The sequence below is a fragment of the Papaver somniferum genome, unplaced genomic scaffold, assembly GCF_003573695.1.
Source record: "Papaver somniferum cultivar HN1 unplaced genomic scaffold, ASM357369v1 unplaced-scaffold_32, whole genome shotgun sequence".
Lineage (NCBI taxonomy): Eukaryota > Viridiplantae > Streptophyta > Magnoliopsida > Ranunculales > Papaveraceae > Papaver > Papaver somniferum.
This window is the reverse complement of record NW_020643262.1, coordinates 1,208,554-1,233,076: the sequence shown is the minus strand read 5'-3', so window position 1 is coordinate 1,233,076 and position 24,523 is coordinate 1,208,554. Positions and strand designations below refer to the sequence as shown.

General features: G+C 39.3%; 2 protein-coding genes and 1 non-coding gene across 3 annotated transcripts; 1 reads left to right on the top strand and 2 right to left on the bottom strand.

Moving 5' to 3' along the window:
* Positions 1-14,719: 14,719 nt before the first annotated feature.
* Positions 14,720-17,465, top strand: LOC113341902 (alpha/beta hydrolase domain-containing protein 17B-like). Its single transcript, XM_026586611.1, has 5 exons — positions 14,720-15,356; positions 15,531-15,567; positions 15,653-15,889; positions 15,991-16,038; positions 16,738-17,465. Exons 1-5 carry the CDS (start codon positions 15,055-15,057, stop codon positions 17,215-17,217), a joined length of 1,104 nt encoding a protein of 367 aa, XP_026442396.1. The 5' UTR covers positions 14,720-15,054; the 3' UTR covers positions 17,218-17,465.
* A 158-nt stretch (positions 17,466-17,623) lies between these two features.
* LOC113341860 (putative multidrug resistance protein) lies at positions 17,624-21,972 on the bottom strand. Its single transcript, XM_026586579.1, has 7 exons — positions 21,772-21,972; positions 21,626-21,680; positions 21,342-21,526; positions 20,798-21,255; positions 20,154-20,694; positions 18,095-20,055; positions 17,624-17,999 (listed from the first exon to the last, which is right to left on the bottom strand). The coding sequence occupies exons 1-7, from the start codon at positions 21,970-21,972 to the stop codon at positions 17,624-17,626; spliced, it is 3,777 nt and encodes a 1,258-aa protein (XP_026442364.1).
* Positions 21,973-22,462: 490 nt separating this feature from the next.
* On the bottom strand, positions 22,463-22,533 carry TRNAG-CCC. The gene has a single exon. It is a non-coding gene; the product is annotated as a tRNA-Gly (tRNA).
* Positions 22,534-24,523: the final 1,990 nt, after the last annotated feature.

Below are 24,523 nucleotides of genomic sequence, written 5' to 3'. Positions count from 1 at the left end.
AACTTTGATGTTGTGTAATGATACTACGACACTGTATAACAATGATTGAGAGCATTTGTTTTCTCATTCTTATCGATACGGATCTTCAACAACTATGATGCTGAGTTGAACACGTTTAGAATCATGGAGTACTTGGAAGTGACGAAGATTTCGAGTCGTGTTGAAGATGCCAAGGAGATCAAGCATTTGGATGAGAATCTACAAAGTTTTATTTATTTTGTAATCCATATGTATTGATATTTTTGTCACTAAAATTGACAAAGGGGGAGATTGTTAGAGCACTACTCGGTCCAACTCGCATGCGTTGTTATATCAAGCATGTTTGTCAATATTAATGATCAAAACCATAAGTCTTGATTTCTAGTCTACTTATAGATGTCTCGGACTAGGAAATAGATTGTGTAGTTGAGCCTTAGAGTTCACGACGTTCATCACTTGAAGACGAAGAACTACTAAGAAGAACTTTTGGAACTTCATCAACAAAAGGTATGTGGATACTGAAACTAATCTACCACTTGGAAAGTCTATTTCTACACTATCTCCTATATTGAGACATAAGTCGTGTTACGATATAGTTTTCTATTATACACATTTGATATTTCGAGCTGAATTTAACTCGCTTACATATTTTTCGTAATATGTGTTGGAAAGCTTTCGCTTTGTCCAAGTTCATCTTATATTCTTGACGCAAGTCAAAAGATGATCATGTGAAAATTGTCGAGTAACATCTTACATGGTTTGTGTGATACAATCATTTGGTGTAGACTTGGAATGTTTCTTTATGATTATTTCAATAACTTGAAAATTACCTTGATGTTAATAGTGTGTGAAAACAGCTATTTTCATCCTCTAAGAATGTTTTAATGATTAAAATAAGAGTTTAGAACACTTAACACCATTATTGGATATGACATGTTGTGTACTCTTGCACATATGTAATCCATGTCCTGGAACCATAGTATGCGTACCCGTGCACGTACCTGTTGGCTTGAGAAATCCAGGAACCTAAGTATGCGCACCCGTTCGCGTACTGGTGTAAGGTTCATGTCCGAATATTTCTGCTGGCATTGGAAGTACGCGTACCCGTTTGCGTACTGGTGAAACCCAATCTTGGTCCGGGTATTTCAAGTATGCGTACCCGTTTGCATGATTGAAGGTTAAAGTTCTAAAATCGGTTGTGTACATAAACTTAAACATTATATAATAAGGGATGCAATCTTTGAAAACCGTGGCTATAATGTTCATGAATTGATTCTAGGAAATCAAACCTATTTTGCTTCAATTGTGTTCTTGCATATTTCTATGAGAATATAACAATTGAACAGCTCTTTAACTAGTTTCATTTGAGTCATTTGAACTAGCTATGGTTAAGATGAACAAGGTTGATATGAGGGTAATCATATGGCTAACTTCGGTTAACTATTGTTGAACCAACATGGTGTACACATTTAGGTACAATTACATAAACCTAAATGAGGGTACATTTCATTTGTGTGTAACAAGCTAAGTTCGATCTAACGGTTGAAAGATATTAGCTTGGTTGAATTAGGTTTTTCATCTAACGGTTAATATTGAATACTTTGTTACCAAGGTAACATAGATTGCAAACTCTAATTTGAAAACTATATAAAGTAGAACTCTAACAACTAGGAAACCTAACCCCCACACTTTTGTGTGTTACTAGTTTCATAGCTATAGTCGATTCTCCTTTAACCTTAGGTTTCTCACGAGACCCTGTAGGTTAACGAATTAAATACTTCATTGGGATTGTGAAGCCAGACCCAACTATTTTCTCTGTAGTTATGTGATCTGATCTTGTTGTTTCTATCATGATTGAGTGCAATCGTAAGATTGGATTGAGATTTATATCTTCGATAGGCAAGATAGAAAAGTAGTCACAAACACCTTCGTCTCATCGTTTATAATTCCACAATATCTTGTTTCGTTAATCGATTAATATTATTGTGAGGTGATTTATAATACTAGGTTGTTCTTCGGGAATATAAGACCGGTTTATCAATTGGTCCGAAGTTCATTGGTAGTAGGCTAGTGTCTATAGCGGCTTAATACATCGTGGTGTCAGGTCCCGGGGTTTTTCTGCATTTGCGGTTTTCCTCGTTAACAAAATTCTGTTGTAATGTGTTATTTCTTTTATGCATTATATTTTGTTATATAATTGAAATATCACAGGTTGTGAATTATATCGATCAATTAGGAAATCCAACATTTGGTTGTTGATTGAAATTGATTGATCCTTGAACATTGGTCTTTGGTACCGTTTAAGTTACTTTTCTTATATTCAATCGGGCTCGCAAATTCCTATTTGCTGATTGCAGATTGAATTGAGAGATAGAGATATAAACTCTTGTATATACTTTTCTCTAGATCGAGTCTGACTGTCTAGTTGATTCTCTAGAAAGTATATTCGAGTAAGTCCTCTCAGATTTCCAAACGAATTGTTGGGTGTTAGACCCCCGCATTTTCAGATAAAAATTGGGATGTTACTAGATAAGGAACGAGAAGAGGCGTTAGTCAAGCTACTCAAAGACTATTCAGATATTTTTGCATGGAAATTAGGAGATATGCTAGGGACTGATTCCGAAATTATAAAGCACGAGCTTCGATAACAACCAGGCACGAACCCAATGAGGAAAATATTACGCAAATTAGCATCAGAATATCATCAGTTTGTAGAAAAGGAACTCAACAAACTCATGGAGGCGGGATCCATAAGGGAAGTCAGATACCCCACGTGGATCTCCAATATGGTCAGCGTCCCGAAGAAGAATGGCGGGGTAAGGATATGTATTGACTTCACTAATCATAATAAAACATGCCTGAAAGATAGATACCCACTCCCGAGCATCGATCAACTGGTAGAAGCAGTGGAGGGCCACGAAGACCGATCATTCATGGACGGTTACTCAGGTTACAACCAGATAGCACTCGCAGAAGAAGATCAACAACATATAACATTTTTCACCCACACGGTCTTTATTGGTACCTGCATGCCTTTCGGATTAAGGAACGCATGAGCAACATACCAAAGGATGGTGGATGCAATTTTCAAACCGTGGATAAGACGCACCCTAGAAGTATATGTCGATGACATGCTCGTCAAAAGCAAGTTACGTGAGGATCACCTTCGTGACCTAAAGGAAATCTTTGATGCAATGAGGAAGTACAACATGAAGGTAAACCCAGAGAAATATACCTTCGGTGTCACATCAGGGAAATTTCTCGGATACTTGGTAACGAAGAGAGGTATCGAAGTAGATCCTGTAAAAATCCAGGCCATAGTGGAAATGCCGTCACCAAGAAATGTGAAAGAAGTGCAAAAGCTCAATGGATGCATAGCATCCGTGGGGAGGTTCATCTCCAGATCATCAGATAAATGCAAACACCTCTTTAACATTCTGAAAAAGAAGAACAAGTTCGCATGGACTACTGAATGTGAAGAAGCTTTTCAAAAGATTAAAGAATACTTAGCGGTGATCCCAATCCTCCAGAAACCTGAACATGATGATGTATTGGCATTATACATAGATTCGACCGAAGATGCAGTAAGCGATGTACGAGTCAGGACGAACATGAAGATAGAACAACCGGTGTACTATGTCAGCAAAATCCTCAATACAGCAGAACGAAACTACACGAGGATCGCACAACTCATCTTGGCACTATTGTTTGTAACACAAAATCTCAGAACCTACTTTTTGACCCATTATGTTCGCGTCCCAAGCAAAGCACCATTAAAATCTATCCTCAAGAATAAAGGAAAGGTCGGCAGAATAGACAAATGGAACACACAATTAGAATAAGTCAACATCATATATGAAATCCAAACTGCCCAAAAATCGCAGGTCTTGTCGGATTTCTTAGCATATTTTCCCTTGGATAACGATGAAGAGGTGAAGGGCTTACCCAGAAGGAAGGAATATGAAGATAATCCTGCAGACGTACTCGAACCGGCTAATCAACGAAGATGGGAAGTCTTCGTAGATGGATCAAAAAGTAAGGAAGGTGCATGAATTGGGATCGTCATCACAACCCTTACAGGATACAAAATGGTACACACATTAAGACTGTATTTTGAGGAACATACCAACAACGTAATGGAATACGAGGCCGTCGTGCATGCACTCCATTTAATACTGGAGCTGGGGATAACCGATGTTCGCCTAACAAGCGATTCACAACTGGTCGTCCGACAAATAGAGCTGGAATACAACACATATGATGAAACTCTGTTAGCATATATGGCCTTGGTTCAAAACCTAGCGTCTCAAATACCGCACATCACATTCAAGCATTTATGCAAGAAGGACAACAGGCATGCCGATGCTTTAACTTATATATCTTCAATGATAAGGGACAAGAAGATTACGTCCATCAAGATAGGAAGAGTGTACCAACCTTCGATCCAACCACAGCAAGTCCCCACTATGATAGATCACGAAGATGATGTAGGAGAGGATATAGAAGAATAAATCACTGAAGATGATATCTTGGCAAGAGCCAACGAAGATGAAGATTTCAGTAACGAAGAAGACCGAGAACCGAAATTCATTTGTTCCTCAAAGAAGGAGTGCTACCTGCAGATATCAAGCTAGCAAGAAAAATACAATCAAAAGCTGGGAGGTACCAACTTAGTGATGAAATCTTGTACAAGAAATCATTCCTCGGGCTATTACTGCGTTGCTTGTCCAGAGAAGAAGGCCATCGTATCCTGAAGGACATTCACTACGGAGATGCTGGAAACCATAGTGGAATGACGTCATTAGCAGATAAAGACAAAATGCAAGGTTATTACTGGCTACAAATGATACAAGACGTTGCGAGGATGGACAGAAGATGCGAAGAATGTTAGCGCTTTGCCAAACGAATCCATGCATCGGCGAGGGAGTTAAATTCAGTTGGAAGCCCTTGGCCATTTGCAAAATGGGGAGTTGGTATCGTCGGACCATTAATCGAAGGAAAATGAAAAAGGCAATCCTTAATAGTAGCCACAGACTACTTCAGCAAATGGGTGGAAGCAAAAGCTTTAGCAAGGATCAGAGATGTGGATGTATTCACATTCATCTTTCAAAATACCATATGTAGATTCGGCATACCTGCATAATTTTTTTCCGACAACGGCAAGCAACTACAAGGAAAGAACATTGACATGTTCTTCGATACCTTCAGGATCAGGAAAATAAATCCACTCATATCTACCCACAGAGTAATGGACAAGCTGAATCCTCCAACAAGAGCATCGCTCTTGCCGTCAAGAAAACGTTGGATGAACACAAGAACCGATAGTGTGAGCAGTTGCACAACAGTCTATGGACGTACAGGACCACACGAAGGTCGGCAACAAGAGAATCTCTTCCTACTTACGTATGGGGTAGAAGCGGTAATCCCAACAGAGATAATCATGCTGGTAGGCTCGGAAACCTACAATAATATAATGCAAGTGCACATCGTCTAACTAGTAGACAATGGAAAGTACAGGTCGTTCCCACGAGGAGTGTGAAATACTCTACCAACTAATACCAAAAAAACTAAGTAATCAAATATGATGCTTTTGAGAGTTTTCAGAAATTCGGACAAAATAATAGCAAAATAATAAAAATGTAACCAAAGATGTGAAAGTGTTAAGGTTTCGGGAATCCGTTGTAGGAAAGTTATTTGTATTCAATCACAAAAATCTCTAATTTACTCATGTAAAATAGCAAACCTAGCTACTAGTATCCGGAAGATATTTCATTAAAAATCGTTGACAAGAATTATCATTTTCAAAATGGTAGTTTGTTGTCACCTTAATGTAGAATTCTTAAGCACTAGATATACATGGCATAAATAGTCAAATGAAATTCATAATTCAATTATTCCAAAGGTTCAATGAGTTCTTCTACTAATGTAACTATGGACTATACATGGCATAGAAAATGAAAAATATAGCTAGAAGGTGAAACATTGAAAGAGAATCACAAACATTATCATTAAGTTCAATTGGTAGAAACTTTATTCAAGAACATAAAATGAATCTCCACTTTCCATAGTATATGAAACATTGTAAAGTATCAGCGAATCTCCACTTTCCATAGTATATGAAACCACCAAGGAAATGAATTAATTTCATTTAAAAAGCATGATATTTTCTTGCATGTGCTGGGCCCACCTTAACTGTATTTGCACAAATGACGTCATTTGGTCTCAAACATTCCTTCAGATTCTTTATATATATATATATATATATATATATATATATATATAGCAAGAGAACTTATGTAAGGACAAGATATGTTAATATTTTCTTTTTCTTCATTTGCACTTCATTTGCACGTGGCCATGGAGGTGATATTCTTCCATTTTTATGCTAACAATAATAAAGTCACTCTTGACCAATCTTAGGTGGCATTAGTGTGCTGACGTCGACTCGCTTCACCATGCTTTAATTGAAGAGCAAATTAAAACTTGTTTGCACATTGTGACCTCGGCTGTGAAATAATTCTATGCTGCTGATATATATGGAGATACCAGGCCAACATAATAAATGCTGCTGATATATAGAAATACCAGGCCAGCATAATAAGTGCTGATGATATATAGATATACCAGGCCAGCATAATAAGTGCTGCTGATATATAGAAATACCAGGCCAGCATATTTGATCATTGTGGTTGCTGATACATGGAAATACCAGGCCAACCCCATTTCATCATTGTGGTTGCTGATACATGGAAAAACCAGGCCAACCACGTTTCATCATTGTGATTGCTAATATATGGAAATACCAGGCCAACCACATTTCATCATTGTGGTTGCTGATATATGGAAATACCAGGCCAACCACATTTTGCAATTTTCGTCGCAAACACCATTAAGTCTCACATTTTGCTGTTTATTCGCTGGATGATCGAATTCACTTGTACTTTCTACAAAAGCACTAAAACAGTATTAACAACTAAAATATTGTACCCTAGCTGATATAAATATGGGTATAAAATGTAGCATTTACATGCTTATCACATGCCAACAACGAAGACTGAAGCTTGGGGGAAGAACCTTACAATAAACATGATGTTGGAGAAGCTGGATGATCTTGAGGAAAGAAGAGAAACCGCATTACAAAGGATGGAAAATTACCAACGAAGGCTAGCAAGGGAATATAACAAGAAGTTTAAACTTAGGAATTTTTTAGAAGGACACTATGTGCGACGAACTATACCGCAAAATGAAATGGGAAAAATTCGCACCAACATGGGGAGGACCATATGTAATACATGATGTTGGAGGGAAGGGTTCTTACTACCTGCGCAATTTAAAAGGAGAAATCTTAAGGCACCCATGGAATGTGAAATACCTCAATCCCTAATATCCATGAAGCAACGCAGTCCTGCATCTGCGTGAAGAGTACCGGAAGAAGAAGGGAGCGTACCCGCTCGACATGTTTCTATCTCTGGTTGAGGAATAACAGACCTTTCCTATACATTCATACTGGGGAAAACACTCGCATGCAATCTCTCAAGACTTCCCTGACAGCGTGTATGAGTGTATGACCAGGGGGAAGGCTTCCAGTAGAAAGAGATACCCAACATGGCACAAATCAGTGATTCGGCGGAACGGGTGCATGTAAATATTCCTTAATTCACCACCTCTCCAAGGATGCCACACAACCCCCACAGTTCGGCAATCCTATGGCCCAGGATTGGCCGATAGGGTGACAAGTTCAAAAATAATAAGAAAAGGTATTAACCTTCGCTATTAACACAAACACTTATAACATATTCATTTATCTAAAAACACATGATATAACTGTGCAGGAAAATGAACACTGTAAATACCGAATGATTGATGATCCATTTCATAAAAGTTGATTACAAGTTTTGGGGAATAAGCAAGAAATACAAAAATACAAAAAAAATGACCCAAATCTACGTAATCACCAGCCATCAAATCTCTACTCCACAACGAAGATATGGAGGTCCTTACTCCTTTACCGAAGGTCCTGTCTCAGAACGATCATTAGGCCGCTCTTTTTGAGACGAAGGGACGCTTCCACCGGACGACGGGTCCGATGTGGTAACAAAGGGTTCGGGAACGAGACGACACTTGTATTTCTTGATGATGCCATCCTTCAACATACCTTGCTCTATCTGAGCCAAGGTTTTGTTAACTTCTAAGGATAACTGACGACGAGCCTCAACTATGATAGCAAAAACCTTGAGATCAGATTTCGTCAACAGCGACTTCAAGCGTTCCACTTCTTTTGTAGATTCTTTCACAGTCACATCTAGAGTCCCGGCCAACCCATCGAAATAGCTGGTTCTCCCTTGTTGCTTGAATAACTCAGATTGAGCCTTTTCAAATTTTTCATTTGCAAGGCGAAGCTATCCCTCGAGCTCTGCAAAGACAAAACAAACTACCAGATAAGGAAAACAAGAAACTACTCACGACCAAATGAACGTATACCTTCGTCATCATCCGAAGCTGTTTCAAACTCATTTACAACTGCATCTCGGGATTCGTCAAGAAAATCATATTCGTTGGAAAGTTTCTTATAGTCGAGGCGACAATTTTCGAGATCGAATTGGCACTGATCTAACTCTACCTGCTTCATTGAATCCAAATGACGAAGGTGATTGACTTCTTTGGTGATCCCCTCGATCCCCTTTGTGAGCCTATACATATTAATCTCGAGATCCTTTCTCTGATTCAACCAAATGTGCAACATCAGCACGAGAAGCAGTCAAGGCCTTACTAAGATCACGTGCCTCGACCCTTGCATCATCCCGCTCCCGAACAAGCCGCTATATATAATCCCGAACCTCAGGATCATGATATGAGTGTCCTTCACGGAGCTCTACTTGTAAATCCACCACTTTGGCCTCTAGCTGAGAAACTGCATCACAACCTCATAGATGGACTGACGGGTCCATTGCAAAGTACCTCTGACCTGGCAGCGAGCGGTGGAAACAGAGTTCTGCATTTCAATCATCTTTTCTCGCTGTTTTCGATAACCCGATATTAAATGATTATGTTGATCAACACGAGAATTCCATATGTCGGATATTTATATTACTTTTGACACCAACTCCTTAATACGAGAAGCCTGCCGAGTCCTTTCATTCCGAAGACATACTAACTCTTCGGCACCACCAGCTAAAGATAGTGGAGGCTAACTCAGAAAGAACACTAAACAGACAAAGACAGAAGGAAAGAAAAATAACAAACCTTTGGATATAGTACCGCCGATGAATCTTCGGCACGAGCCTTATCTAGATCTTGACGAAGAGAAGCCACCTCCTGAAAAATCCCTTCCTCAGCGGCACTGACCTGTTGTTTCCCCTTCAACTTCTCTATAAACTATAGTATCTCTTTATCCTTCGTTTCAATCAATTCTTGAGAATACTGGAGTTCACTGTCCCTCTGACGCAGCTTCGCCTCCAACTTGAGCACCTTAGCTCTAAAAAATTGATATAGAGTATGTTTGTAATATTTGTTGTTCACCAACTGCAACGAACAAGGGAATAAAAATCACTGAGGAAAATCACTATAATAAAGAAAACACATAGCCGGGGTAACACATTACCTCAAGAATGCGCTGTTGAGGAAAGCCATATTGATGACCATCGGAAATGGCCATCATCTCAGCAATAAACACATGAGGAGTAGCCAACAGGTTCGACGGGAGAGAAGCACCAATACCATGCTGCCACACTTTGTTCACCTTTTCACGAGATGACAACTTCATGTGGCGACGAGTAAATGCATCAGAGTCTCTCTCATCTTGCACAATAGGAGAAGGATAAGAAACGTTCATAAGATGTTTCTTCTTCAACCAATCAAAAGTATCATCATCGTCATTTCGCATCACTGTGTTAACAAAACCCTCCGAAGATGCACCAGCAATAGTTTTCTTGTCCTTCGCTTCCTTAGCATCCCGAAGCTCAGCATCCTCACCGCCAGAACTATCTTCCTCTTCGATCACCTTCTCACCATCGTCTTCGGCTTCCACTTCCCAGTTATCATTAGGAGACAACAGTGTGAAATCCGAAGCTAACCCATAACATCGTCCAAATCAGGTTGACTGCCAGCAGAATAAATTTTACCGAAGGAAAACTATGGGTTCGACATCGGGATATCCATCGTCTCGGTAATCGAACCACCACCCGACTACTGCAGACCAATATTTTTAATTTCTCGACGAGGAGATGGCGTACGCTCAGGATCGACCATATGATTACCACCTTTCCCTCCAAGATCAGTTTCTTCTTCGGTATCGGTATGAGGATCGGGAGTGGTCTCAGTTCGTTCTTCAAGGACTTCTTCTTCCTCCTCCTCATTTTCCATCTCTTCTTCGTCAAACACCGGACTACTTACCTCAGTGATTTCTGTCCCTTCAAGTTCTACCATAGAAGACTCAACATGACTGATCTTTTGTTTCTTCGAAGCCTACAAGTAACATACGTCAATTTCTGATTCAAGGGGTAACATACATACACCATAATATATTAAATCATACCTTGACAGTATTTTTACCTTTCGCATGAGCAATATCGAAACTTTCTTTGTCGCCATCATCCTAACATATCAAAGAGCAGACGAGTAAAGCACCGCAGGACAAAGAAAAAAGCATAGTAATCAAAAGGCTCTTGGTGACATATGTCACCCAATAATCGAACCTCATACCAGCAAAATTTAAATCCCAAGGAACATAGTCACCATAGCGGGTTGGTGAATCGGCACATGGCTTGCTAAGATTAGTAGGCTTCCATCCTTGCTCACCGAGAATCTATCCATAAGCCCAGAGACCAATGATTTCAATAGGAGTAGCATTCCACTCATGGTCGTGATCACGAAGAAGACGTTCCTTGAGGGGAAAAAGCAGCGGTTTCTCAAAATATTGAGTACCAGGGACGTACCGCAGTTTGGTATTACTTACTTCGCTCAAGCGGCGGATCTCACCACGATAAATGGTTATCTGACGAAGCCCAACACTCCATATTTTTCGATTCCTACTATTGACATAATCTCCGAAAGAAGCATTGAAATTCTTAGCGGCATACCAACTCCTCTTCTCAGGATCGGGTGTGTAGCATGTCATCGTAGTCTCACCTTACTTCGAAGATAATACTCACGAAGGTATCGCCAGAAATTTCCACTTATCTGAGCCACTGAGCGGCAGTGAGTGTGAGAAGTAGAACGATTACCACGATGATCCAGCACATCGTACTAAAACGAGTCCTTCCATTTATACAAAGGAAGTATCAGACCCGCCTCGAATGCGCCAACGGTAGTCAAGAGATGCTGGGAATAATACTTGTAGTTCTTTATCATATCATAAGTGAGATCATCTCCTTGGTTATAAAAATGGACCTCGAAATGCTTAAGACCATGCTTCACTTTAAAGGCCTCAAGATCAATATTTCGAAAAGAGACAGGAGCCCGCTTTTTCTTCTGAGAAACCGAAACATCCTGGCCCAAGGGGAAACACCCGAAGATGCTATTTTACCCGACGCTAGTTTACCCGATGACGCATTCGGTGGAGGATTAAGAGGAGCATGATCTGTATCCGAAGATTTCCTTTTAACTGACGGATTCCTTGACGAAAGAGGAGGAGCTTGATCTTGAGAGAGATCATTCGACGAAGATTTAGATCTTGGGGATAGATGGTGCGATAACACGAAGAGGTTGAGCCGCCGCCAGTTCAGAACGTTGCGAAGATGGTATGGCCGTGGGACGATCCACTATATTTCGATAACCCTTCTTGACAGCGCCCCCCTTCTGAGCATAAATATTCGGATCATTCGAAGAAGAAGACCCCTGAGGACGAGGATATGACCGAGAAGTACCAAGAACATAACACTGAGAAGATCTTTCCAGCGGAACCTTCGGGGTAGAAATATCAGGACTCCTGGATGGAGGAGATCTATAAGGCTCCTTTGTGGAGGCCTATAAGGACTAGATCTTCGTTCATCCCCCGCCATAACAACCTAAAAGGGGCATCAGATAGAAACGAAGGTCAGAACAATATCATCAGTTCTCATAAGAAACATCATTAGATTATCAAGGAAAAATATTTCGGAAGAAAAATCAAACAATCTCAGATTTCGTGATAAAGAACAAGGGTAGGTATATATAATTTCGTATCTGTGTTCTTCATCACGAAATACAGAAACAACATCAGCAGGAACAAGAGTAACAGTAGCAGGAATAAGCATCACATAATCGAAAAAATATTTTAACATACGTATGATGATCAAAACTTTGATGATGAGAAGCGACCACCAGACAGATTCTCCCGGATGCAGAAATATTAAAAACTGAACAACAACAGTCCAAATCAAATATTAGGTTCAGAGAAGGAGTAAAGAGAAAAGAAACAAAAAATAAGAATGAAGAGAAGAGGAGATAATGTTTCTCAGAGAATGAAAGAAGAACATGTGAAGAGAAGGATAATAAAAGTTCAAAGGTCAGGGGTCTGCTTCGTATTTATAGCCATAATAAATCCTAAGAAGAAACCGCCACGAAAATTAAGGAGGACTTATGAGTACTGAGAGACGTGCAAAAATAAGAATTTTCTTCCAACTTCGACCTCACCAAAATATGAAAGAAAAAGAGAAAAATGCGTACACTAGTTATATATCATCCACGTGTCCCAAAAATATACATGTGTACGTCATATGATGCTGGGGCATCAATTATAGATGCCACTTGTTAAACATTCAACAATCTCCGGTACGTCAATCCCTCATCTGACACGTCATCATCAGATTAGCCATCCAAGGAGTACGTGATGGGATGTTACCTGAGAAGCATAGTAGCAGCTCAGAAATCACTTTATCAGATCACGAGGCAGATTCAAATTGAACGAGTGAGATGAAACCCAACTGACACTGAAATGACATCTGCATTTACATCTGTCTGAGGCGTGCAGACTGCCCAACCACCTGCATTAAATGCTACGAACATAGGATACGTGTTATCATTCCTATGAAAGAAACAGTGGATGATCATCATTTCAACATATTATCGTTGGATGTCATCAGGTCAACACGAAGGCAATCTTCGGGATCGACACACGAACCAAGACGATAAGAAACAGATATGTCATTAAGAAGGGCCCACCCGATGGACCTATAAATACCCTTTTCAACCCAAAGAAGAGGGGGTCGACCAATTTAGGAGAAAATTGTTAGTAGAGAGAGAAAGTGTAAACCTTAGATATGAGTTACACCCTTATACTTTACCTTCGTTCTTTACTCAGAATCATTTGACTAAGCTCTGTAATTTCGATCAATCCATAGTGAAAACCTCAACACCTCGTGGATGTAGGCCTTAGTGTTGAACCACGTAAATCACCGTCTCATTTACATTATACACTTACTATTTTACGTATCTTATCTTGCATATTTATTTACGGTCGTTATCATGCATTCAAACTTAGCATAAGCAAAACGATGATGAGCTCTTATGCTCAGAGTTTTCCCCTCAGTTTTATTATGTGTTCATCCTTATATTTCAAATATCACACTTTATTGTCATTGCGAACTTTGATTGTGAACACGAAGCCAACATCGTTACTTTTGTGTTCACAGTCTCGATGTGGGAGGAAACTTGCCTCAGTTGGAACCGGGACACGGCTCAGGTAAAACCGACCAGCCCGTTGATGTGCTCATCTAAGGTTCAACCCATCCTCAACCTGAAATTTAATCTGACAACCGTCGCATTTAAGAGTTCATCCAAATCCAGATCCAAAGTATTTTCCAGTATCAAGTACCGAGTCGACTAGAGAATATCTCCTAAAGAGTCGAACATAGGTTTTACACTGGCCTGTCCGAGCCTTGCACAACGGTAAGCAAAAATACTTGACGCTACCCGCGTCGCGATTGTTTTTGTGTTTGGACCAGATGGACAGTAATCACCGTGTTAATGGGATTACGAATTCTCGACCATTAATGCGGATATACTTACACCAGCTACGGGGTGTTTTCCCTTCACAATCCTGCCAACTGCAGTGCTACAAGGGGATTCCCCCCTTCACAAACTGCAGGGTTGCCTTTACGTGTTCGCTGGTTGGGTTGTAAAGAAATTTTTAGGAAATAAATGAGAGGGGTTGTTAGTCTACATACCTGAAACCCACCTCTTCCACGCGTATTGCCGCCCTCCATGTCTGTCTGTCCAACGCCTGCTCTGGTGAAAGATTTCGGTTGCTCAATTCGTTCTTTACGCACTCATCCCAAGCTAGCTTCGGTCGGACTCTGCGTTGCATCCTTCCTTCAGCGCGCCTGATGCGACCTACTCGCACTGGGGCATCAGGCGGTCTTTGCTGGAGATGCCCAAACCAGCGCAACCGATGCTGTGCGAGCATCTCCTTGATTGGCGCTACCATAGATTTCTTACGTAGTACTCATTCCTGATACTGTCATGCCTCGTATGTCCGCATGCCCACCTCAGCATCCTCATTTCGGTACTCTTCAATCTCAAAGTATCCCGACTATTTATCGCCCAGCATTCCGCACCGTATAACATGGCAGGCCTGATCGCGGATCTGTAAAACTGATCTTTAAGCTTTAGCGGCATTTAAGGGTTCATCCATCCATTTAAAATAGATACAAACCAAAGAAAATGAAATAGGAGTAAAATAGAGACCACTATCTTATTTATTTATTAATTTATTCTTTTCATTTCTTTGGGTAACCGTTATTCTTTCTTATTTTTATCCCTCTCTCAGCACTCTGTATATTCACAACTCTCCAAATATTGGAACTGTACTGTTTTTGAGTGTGAATCACTCTTTGTTTCTTCTTCTTCTCTTCAACTACTCACTTTCGGTGTACGTTAGTGTAGTACTAGAAAAGTATCAGTTTCCACCACCACTTCAAAAAGAAGTCTCAGACGAAGAAAAAGAAAAAAAAGAAAGAAAAAAGCAACACAAACATTCTCTTTCCTTCTTCCTCTCCCAGAGAGAGAGGAGTAAAGAGAATTGCTTCGCTTTACATCCATTTATTGATCTGGTTCTTTCTCAAGGAAATTTTTTTTGTGATCGAGAGAGAGAGAGGGATGGGTGGAGTAACATCATCAGTGGCAGCAAAACTAGCATTTTTTCCACCAAACCCGCCATCATATAAGTTGGTAACAGATGAAATAACAAGTATAATGATATTAAACACTTTCCCACACAGAGAAAATGTTGAAATACTTAAATTGCCTACTCGCAGAGGTAATGAAATTGCTGCCCTATATGTTCGTAATCCAATGGCTACTTCTACTCTTCTTTATTCTCATGGTAACGCTGCCGATCTTGGTCAAATGTATGAGCTTTTCATCGAATTGAGTATTCATTTACGCGTCAATCTCATGGGGTACGTACTCAGATTTGTTAGTTTAGCCACTTCAAAAAATTTTATATTTGTAACAACCAGTACATTTTGAATCATTATAGTGAAATTTTATAGATCTGAGGAGTAACTTCTGTGTGGAAATTTAGATTGCTTGATCTGAAACACTCACTGTTTAGATCTTCTGGGTTTGTGCAGGTATGATTATTCAGGATATGGGCAGTCAACTGGGAAGGTTAGTTGTGTGCTCGGAATTTCATTTGATGCTCGGAATGTTGTTTTTCTGAATACTCATCAGTCGGTGTATTTTTTTTTTACAGCCGACGGAACATAATACTTATGCTGATATTGAAGCTGCATATAAGTGTCTTGAAGAGAGTTATGGTGCTAAACAGGAAGATGTAATCTTGTATGGTCAATCTGTTGGTAGTGGACCCACTTTGGATCTAGCTGCTAGGCTACCTGATTTAAGAGCTGTTGTTCTTCATAGTCCAATACTTTCTGGGTTAAGGGTCATGTATCCTGTAAAACGCACATACTGGTTTGACATCTATAAGGTTAGTTAGAAGAACACTCTACTTCATTTCTATTTGGTTTTGTGGAGTTTAAAGTATTTATACTTTGTGGATCAACATTTTGTTGCATTGATTTTGTGCAGAATATCGACAAAATACCATCAGTTGAATGTCCTGTACTCGTCATTCATGTAAGTACTCTCACCTCTCTCTGTTAAAATTGCATGAATGCTTTGTAACTTAATACTGCAAATTTTGGTTTTGGTTATAAGAGTGTGTTTGAATTTTTGTGCCTTTTAATTGAATGATCTTGTAATTACCTTTTATCAAAATGAGTTCGTATTTACTGCCGCAACTGCTCTTTATGACCGGTTTGATGTTTATTTCCAACTGTGAACCATCAACTTCTCGTGACCACTAAACATAAGTACTCAGTATAAACATAGTACTGATATTTTTGTCATTTAGACATCAGCAAATCATAGGAGGTAATTTTGCTAGTTAGAAGTTCATAACCTTTGGCACAAAACTGAACTTTTTTGAGGATGGTGATGATATGAGGTGTTTGTACACCTATTGTCTCAAACAATTTCTTTCGGGGAATTAGCCGTCATGGTTTAACGGCTAGGCATCGACCATTTGAAACTTTCAAATTGATACTGAGGCTAGGGGATCTGGGTGATGCCAGGCCATCAGTTAATACCTATGAATAATCAATATACATAGTTTTAAACTGTATGTAGGCAGGAACTGGTAAAAACATCCTACTGGCTGGTAATATGAGTGCATGGACCATTATTTTGTTTCTCTCAAAAGCTAAAAATACAGTTTGTAGTAGTCTAGGCCGTCCATAAATTTCACCGAAATCTGCTTATTTTCCTCATGTATAGGGGACGTCTGACGATGTTGTGGACTGCTCTCATGGTAAGCAACTATGGGAACTCTGTAAAGAGAAGTATGAACCTCTATGGCTAAAAGGAGGGAACCACTGCGACTTGGAGCTATACCCCGAGTATATTAAGCATCTGAAGAAGTTCATTCATAACATGGAAAAGTCACCTTCTCGAAGAAGCAGTTCAAGGCGGAGCGTTGACCAGTTTGATCCCTCCAGGCAGAGTACTGATTGTTTTGAGGTCTCAAGGAAGAGCACTGATCGCAGAGAGAAACCTAGGAAGAGCACTGAAAAGAAAACGCAGGAACTCAAATCTACAATAGAGAAATTGGAAAAGTTTAAAATCTCGTTTGACTATATGGAGAGGTCCCGAAGGAGTGTAGATTGTTTTGAGAAGTCTCGAAGGAGCATCGACCAACAGATGGTGGAGAGAGCACGAAGAAGTGTTGACAGGTTAGATAGAATACGGGCTGGGTAAATATTACTCGCACATTGTATAATTCGTGCACTCGTTCTATTTTGTGAAAAAAAAAACACATTTGGGCATTTTTCTTCATGGGTTTTGGTTGTGTAGTGTTGGTTAAAGTTCCCATAGTGATTACGGTATGATATTAGTAAGGTTTGTTGTATCTTTATGGTTCTTTCTACTTGATCAAGCATTGTAAAACACTCAGAAATGGATGGACTCATTTACTGAAACAAAGATGAACTCATAGAATTTGTAAATTTGTCCGACTACTAGTCTAGCAAGGGCGATGCCTTCTTGCATCTTACAGCAGCACATCCAGAAAATGCTATCATTTAAGAAACATGCAGTGAAGTTTGAACTTCAACAGAGTGGGAACAGTTGTTCCTCAGTCTTTCAGCTTTGTTTTACTTGAGCATTAACGGTAAGGGGAGTTGTTTTCTTGTAGTTTTATCAGAGAGTAGTATGAACCTCGGCGTCCAATGCTCAGGAGCTCAGAATGTGATCCTTGCTCCACCACTTTCCCATTCTTAATGACAGCTATAGTGTCTGATCTCTGTATTGTAGATAATCTGTGAGCTACAACCACACACGTTCGGCCAACCATCATTTTCTCCAATGCTTCTTGAATCAGGTTTTCTGATACGCTATCAAGCGCACTTGTGGCTTCATCCAGCAGTAGGATCGCTGGGTTTTTCAATATTGCACGAGCAAGTGCTATCCTCTGTTTCTGTCCTCCGGATAACTGAACTCCTCTTTCTCCACAGTAGGTTTCATAGCCATCCTTCATTCCACTGTAGTACAAAAAAAAATTAGATTGGAAGTTCAAATTCCAGGTTCAGAAAGGAGACTATTAAGAAAATGTTGAAATGTTCTTGTTGCTTGATACCTTATGAATTCATGAGCAATAGCAAGAGATGAAGCCTTTCTTAATTCCGATTCTGTTGCATTCTCTTTCCCATATAAAATGTTCTCACGGATGGTTCCTGCGAAAAGAGTCGGCTCCTGACTAACCAAAGCTATATGGGATCTTAAGTTCCGCAAGTTGTAGCTCCTCATGTCTATTCCATCAATTTCTATAGACCCATCTAAGGGATCGTAAAATCTCTCTATTAATGCAATAGTAGTAGATTTTCCGGAACCACTTTGTCCGACCAATGCTATAGTTTTACCAGCTTCAATTTTCAGACTTAAACCGTTGAAGATCATCTGATTAGGCCTAGATGGATAAGAAAAGTAAACATTTTTAAACTCAATCCGACCCTTGATTCCTCTAGTAGGGTTGATTCCCTCAGGGTCATCTGGCACGATCATACTTTTGCGGTCTAGCATCGCGAACACTGATCTTATAGCTTCGCTGCCCTTAGCTAAATCTGAAGTCATGCTTCCTGCATCTGCTATGTTCTTACCTGTACTCAGCAAGATGAAGAAAGCTTGAAACATTCTCTTAGTGGATATAAGTCCTTGAACAAGCAACCTTCCCCCATACCAATAAGTCATAGCTATAGAGGCAGTTGTAAGAAACTGAGAGCTGCATAGACCGATACCGGCATACCACGATTGTTTGATGGCTTCCTTTCTGGGTCCTTCCATGGTACCCTCAAAGAGATCTAGTATTCTTTTTTGAGAAGAAAAAGCAGTGATGGTCCTGTGGTTAACCACTGCTTCACTGACTAGTTGACTTCCTTCATTTTGTGCCTTTTGAGCCTTTACAGACATGCTTGCCATTAAAACAGTCCTTGAATAGTAGCTAGCGATTAGTATTGGTTGCATTGCTATCATGACGCTAGCTAGTCTCCAAGAGAGGATTAATCCAAGCACAAAAGCAATAGCAGCTCCTATAAAAGCTTGAACCAACAAAGATATACGGTCTCCAACAAGGGAGCGAACAATGCTGGCTTCACTGGCTAATCTTGCACAAATAGCTGCACTTGTATTCTCATCTTGATCAAACCATCCGACTTCGAAACTCAGAACCTTTTCTAGTAGTTGCACACGTATTCGTTTTGTTAATCGTTCTCCCATGACAGCAAAGTTGTAATGTAAGAGGAGGTTGGTGACGAGACAGAGAAATGCTACCAGTAGAAACATCAAGGAATAGAATCTTGTTTCTGATCTAAGTTTATCGAAATCCTTGAGAAAGAACACTGAGATCATAGTTCCCAGGCAGAAGAAATGCCCAGGCTGAACTGCTCCAAAACCAACGGCACCTAAACATCCAAGGAATGCTCTTTTCCACTCTGGTGCATTCATTTTCAACAGACGCCATTGCGAAGGTGCAGGAGGTTTAGCGGAAAGATCGACATTTTCTTCATTAGGAATTTCATAGTGGTGACTTTGAATGAAAGAGTATGCCGGACTAATGGAATGTGCTGGACTCAAAGGGTATGCTGGACTTACTTGTCTGCTCGATTTTACGCTAACCGGACTCATCATACCCTTCAACATAACCATCTTTTGATAATTGTAGTCTTCGACAGCAATACGAGGATTTGAAGTTTCATTTTTAGTTGCTGTCTTCTGCAATTCCAACATTCTGGAGTATTCTCCACCTTCTCCGTCATTCATCTTAATCAGTTCATCATGAGAACCTAATTCTACAACTTTTCCTGACTGAACGACGGCTATCAAGTTCGATTTACGTATTGTTGAGAGGCGATGAGCAATTGTGATTGTTGTCCTTCCCTGTGATGCCTGGTCAAGTGCATCTTGTACTACTCGTTCAGATTCTGCATCTAATGCACTTGTAGCTTCATCAAACAATAAAATTCTTGGATCTCTGACCAGAGCTCTTGCAATGGCAATTCTTTGTTTTTGTCCTCCAGACAACTGAACTCCAAATTGCCCAACCTAGAGTGACAAAAAGAACAGCAAATGATTCGTCAAATTTATGAAAACAGCAAACAAAATTTGTCAGTTGAGGATTATAAGTTAAGCTTGCTGCTTACATGTGTCTCATACCCATCTGGTAATTTTATGATGAAATCGTGCGCATTTGCACTTTTAGCTGCTTCGATGGCAAGCTCCATGGATGCACCTTCCTTTCCAAACAAAATATTCTCTTTGATGGATGTTGCGAAGAGCACTGGTTCTTGATTGACAAGTCCTATTTGAGATCTCAATGATTTAAGCTGCAATCTCCTGATTTTATTTCCATCCAAGTATATTTCTCCTTTGCTTGGATCATAAAATCTTTCAAGTAGTGCAATGACTGTGGATTTCCCAGAACCACTGCCTCCGACAAGACCAACAGTATTACCTGCCCGGACTTTAAGATTGAATCCTTGCAGAATTGGAGTATCAGGTCTTGATGGGTAACTGAAATGAACATCCTTAAACTCAATATCTCCTCTCACATATGTTAGAACTTTTCCTTTTTCATCTTCTAAATCTATTGCTGGAAGTCGATCGATCATCTCAAATATCCGGGTTGCAGCAGCTGTTGCCACTCCGAAGAATGTAATATTCGGAAGTGCACTCATTAAAGACCTGAAATATCAACATCAAGGATTTCATAATGAGAATACGCTACTAGGCACAAGTACGATTTGATGAATATAGTGAAAAAATCAGTAGGAAAGTAAGTGCTTACATTCCTCCCATGATGAGACTACACCCAGTAGCGAAAATAGCACCACCTTTTTCACCTCTATTGATAATTAAAGTACTTCCAACCCAAGCTAAGAATGCCCAAGCAGCAAAAATCAACCCCATACTCCCGATCAGCATTCCTTTTGTAAGCCCTACCTTTATACCAAGGTCCATGCTCTCCTTAAGTCCTTCGCTGAACCTTTCAAGCGTTTGACGCTCTCCTACATATGCAAACACGGTTCGGATACAAGAAATTGCTTGTTCTGAAATTCCTCCAGGAACTCCATAAGCACCCTTCATTTTCATCATCTGGGCCATTAGTAGTGACCCAAAACCAACCCCTGGAATGATGAACATGAAAGAGAACGGTAGTGCTGCTAATGCTAGTCTCCACGAAAGGCAGAAGGCTACTACTAGACATAGGAGGAATGAGGTAACATGCGCGAGGTAGTTGGGTATCTACACAATAACAGTTCGTTTGAGTCATGTTAAAAATCAATTACAGATGCATAATTCACACGGTTATTAAGTTTTAACAAATATACCTTGTCGGCAATAACATCTTGGATTGAATGAGCATCAGAGGAAATTGTGGAGACAACATCAAATGTTACGGAAGTACCAGCTTGGGTATCAAAAAAACTAACTTCCTGCCTAAGGACGGATCTGAGGTACTCGCTTCTCATACGAGAAGCCTGTCTTTCTGCTGTTCTTGTCCAACAAAGTCCTTCTGCATAACATATTTATAACGGTGTAATAGTTAAATGTCAGGCACAACTTGAACCATTAAAGCAACATCAATGAATATAGATGTTTTTTCGTGTACTACCTACAAAAGCGGCAACTCCAACTCCTAATGCAACATACAGTAGTCTGAGTGTATACTACAAAATATAAATTCATGTAAATGTGGTTAAGTCAAATACCCATGAACCCCAAGATTTCGACTAATATGGATTCTTTAACTAAACTGACCTTGTCAACAACATGATTTGTGAGCTTAATATCGGTATTCCCATAATCATTTATTGCACCAGCAAGAACAATCATAGTAAGAGGATTCATTAACCCATCTCCAACGCTACCAAGAATTCCGAAGAACAACAACCATTTATCGAAATGATCAGCAAACTTAAAAAGCTGAAAAAGCGACACACTCTCTTTATTCTCTGCCATTATTACAAACTAAGGCGAACTATTGATTATCGTACTCTTGATTATCAATAGAAGATGGTTTTCCTACTTAACCATTACTTGATGGTTTTAACTTTACATATTCACAGCTTATAACCTTTATTAATACACAATTAAGCTCATGTGAAGTCAAACTTTTCAGGAAAGAGATGTTAATTGCAGGCCAATGACAGCGTTACTTATAGGATTTAACGTTATAAGTAACGCTGATAATTAGTTGGATACCTGGATTATATCTTTTTCTTGGTATATATTTAGCCGGCAATCTTTGTTTACTTGGTCATGCTGGGTTTAAACATTTTACAATACTTCCAGTTTAGGCTGTTTAGCTTATGCCGTTAAGCCGAAAGTAATCTTTTTGTTTGTCCTTTAACGAGCTTTCTATATTATACGAAGTTCGATCATACTTGGTGATATTCCCAGCAAAACAAAAAAAGAAAAAAAATCATAGTGATAAAAACAAAATAGGAAATGCGCATCCGGGGAATCGAACCCTGGTCAGTACCGTGGGAGGGTACTATGATACCACTACACCAGATGCGCTTTGTTGCCTTAATTTTCGTTCAACTTTTAATCTCAATAGTTTCTGCAAGAGAACCAGCAAAATGTGAGCCCCAAACTAAAGATAAAGCTTGAGAAAACATATGCAATTGATGTGGTTCCACGGAAAAACCTACGGCCACGGGATGGTTTCACTATGTATTAACGGTAGTTTACAAGATAAATGGAGAAATCTTCTCAAAAACGGGTAGAGTTAGGGAAGCCACATATAAATAGATATCTCCAACATGAAACCCTCTATAAATTATTAAGGCCTTCTCACATTTGAACATTTCAAAAAAATCTCTAATTTCTTTTCTCTCTAAACATATCAGAATCTAATTACTGTGTGTTCTTGGTTGGGTTAAGGGAGTTCAACTGTACAACTCTTGAATCCAAAATGTTGTTAGCTTTACTGTATCCTGAAAGCATCATTTCATTGACCGACTGCACTCGCCAATTATTTGGGAATGGTCGAAATATTTGCAGAAAAGAACCACAAGGCCTTGAAGTAAGTGATACAACATTATTTTTTGTTCTCTGATTGTTTATTCTCTGGTACCCAATATCAAACAAACCTTATAGGTATACTTTTTAAATTTATAAGCCCGGAAGGACACGTTAGTTCTTACTTATGTAATTGATAGTATGCTCTTGCACTTTATGCATGTCGTGCAAGATAATATTTGTGTTTTCTTTTTTTATATTTAAACCTTTAAGTTTCCACGGTATTGCCTACTTCTACTGCTTCAAAAATGTTTGTCATTTTTTTTGGTCATTGGTACTTCTGCCGTAATTTTTAGTATTACCGTTGTAGTTTTACATCAGCTTACTCTATAAAGACGAGTTTGATCTAAGATTTAAACTTACATCACCAGAGCTTTATTGGTGGTTTAACTTGAAATACTTGTTGTATTAGTGCACTTTGATAAGGATACTGATGTTGACCATTACGATGATTTCAAGTAAATCATATAACCAAGTCATCATCTTATAATACAACTCAATAATGCGGACTTAGATGAGATCAATTAAGTAGGGGATTACATCCAGATTAATAGTCATGGTACTGGTAGAATAAAATCTAGATTAAATAGATCCTTGGTTAATAATGATTGGCTCATTGCTTTCCCTGATTCCAAATTAATAAATCTTCCAATTAAAGGTTCAAACCATGCACCCATTCTTTTCAGGTTCAAGTAGATCGTGGAAATTTTTTGAGCACTAGCTTCAAAATGATACTTATATAAATGAAATCAAGAATGCATGGGTCTCTAACTCCATAGGTTCTGCAGCTTTTATCATGAATGACAAACTGTCTAACACTAGACATGTCTTATCTAAATGGAGTAAAACATTTATGCTCAGATTCAAGGTAAAATCACAGATCTTCAACAACAAATAGTGAAACTGCAATACACAGATATTCAAGGCAGTAATACTGATGCAGTCCTAATCCTTGAAAAAGAAATTGATGCTTAAATGAAATTCAAGCTTCCTCAAACAGACAGAAGTTCAAAGATCACTTCTATAATGATATGGACAGAAATTCAAAAATATTTCCATATCAGAGCAAATCAAAGGAAAGTTAGAAATAGAATAGACTCCTTGCAGGCTCAAGATGGTATATGGTGTCAAGATAGAGGTTCTATATATAGAAGATCTCCTAATTTCTCACTTCAAGAATATAAGTTCAACATCAAATCCAACTGATAGTGGTAACTTTCTGCAGCATATTTCTTCTTGTATCACTGAGGAAGACAATGCAGCCTTAATTAGCATTCCTTCAACTCAAGAAATTCTTCAAGCTCTAAAGTTAATGGATCCATGGACTTCTCCAAGACCTGATGGCTTTCCTCCAGGTTTCGATCAATCTCAGTGGAAATTAGTTCAAGATGATGTGTGTAACACAGTGCAATCCTTTTTCAGATGTGGTTTTCTTCTGAAGAAACTCAATAATACCAGAATCACTTTAATTCCTAAAACTACTTCA

Excerpts from the sequence above, each read along its gene's own strand:
- LOC113341902 (XM_026586611.1), top strand. The coding sequence starts at position 15,055 with ATGGGTGGAGTAACATCATCAGTGGCAGCAAAACTAGCATTTTTTCCA. Across the intron at positions 15,357-15,530 it reads TTACGCGTCAATCTCATGGG|GTATGATTATTCAGGATATG; the intron begins GTACGTACTCAG and ends GGGTTTGTGCAG. Across the intron at positions 15,568-15,652 it reads ATGGGCAGTCAACTGGGAAG|CCGACGGAACATAATACTTA; the intron begins GTTAGTTGTGTG and ends TTTTTTTTACAG.
- LOC113341860 (XM_026586579.1), bottom strand. The coding sequence starts at position 21,972 with ATGGCAGAGAATAAAGAGAGTGTGTCGCTTTTTCAGCTTTTTAAGTTT. Across the intron at positions 20,695-20,797 it reads AGTCTCATCATGGGAGGAAT|GTCTTTAATGAGTGCACTTC; the intron begins GTAAGCACTTAC and ends TTGATATTTCAG. Across the intron at positions 20,056-20,153 it reads CAGATGGGTATGAGACACAT|GTTGGGCAATTTGGAGTTCA; the intron begins GTAAGCAGCAAG and ends TTGTCACTCTAG.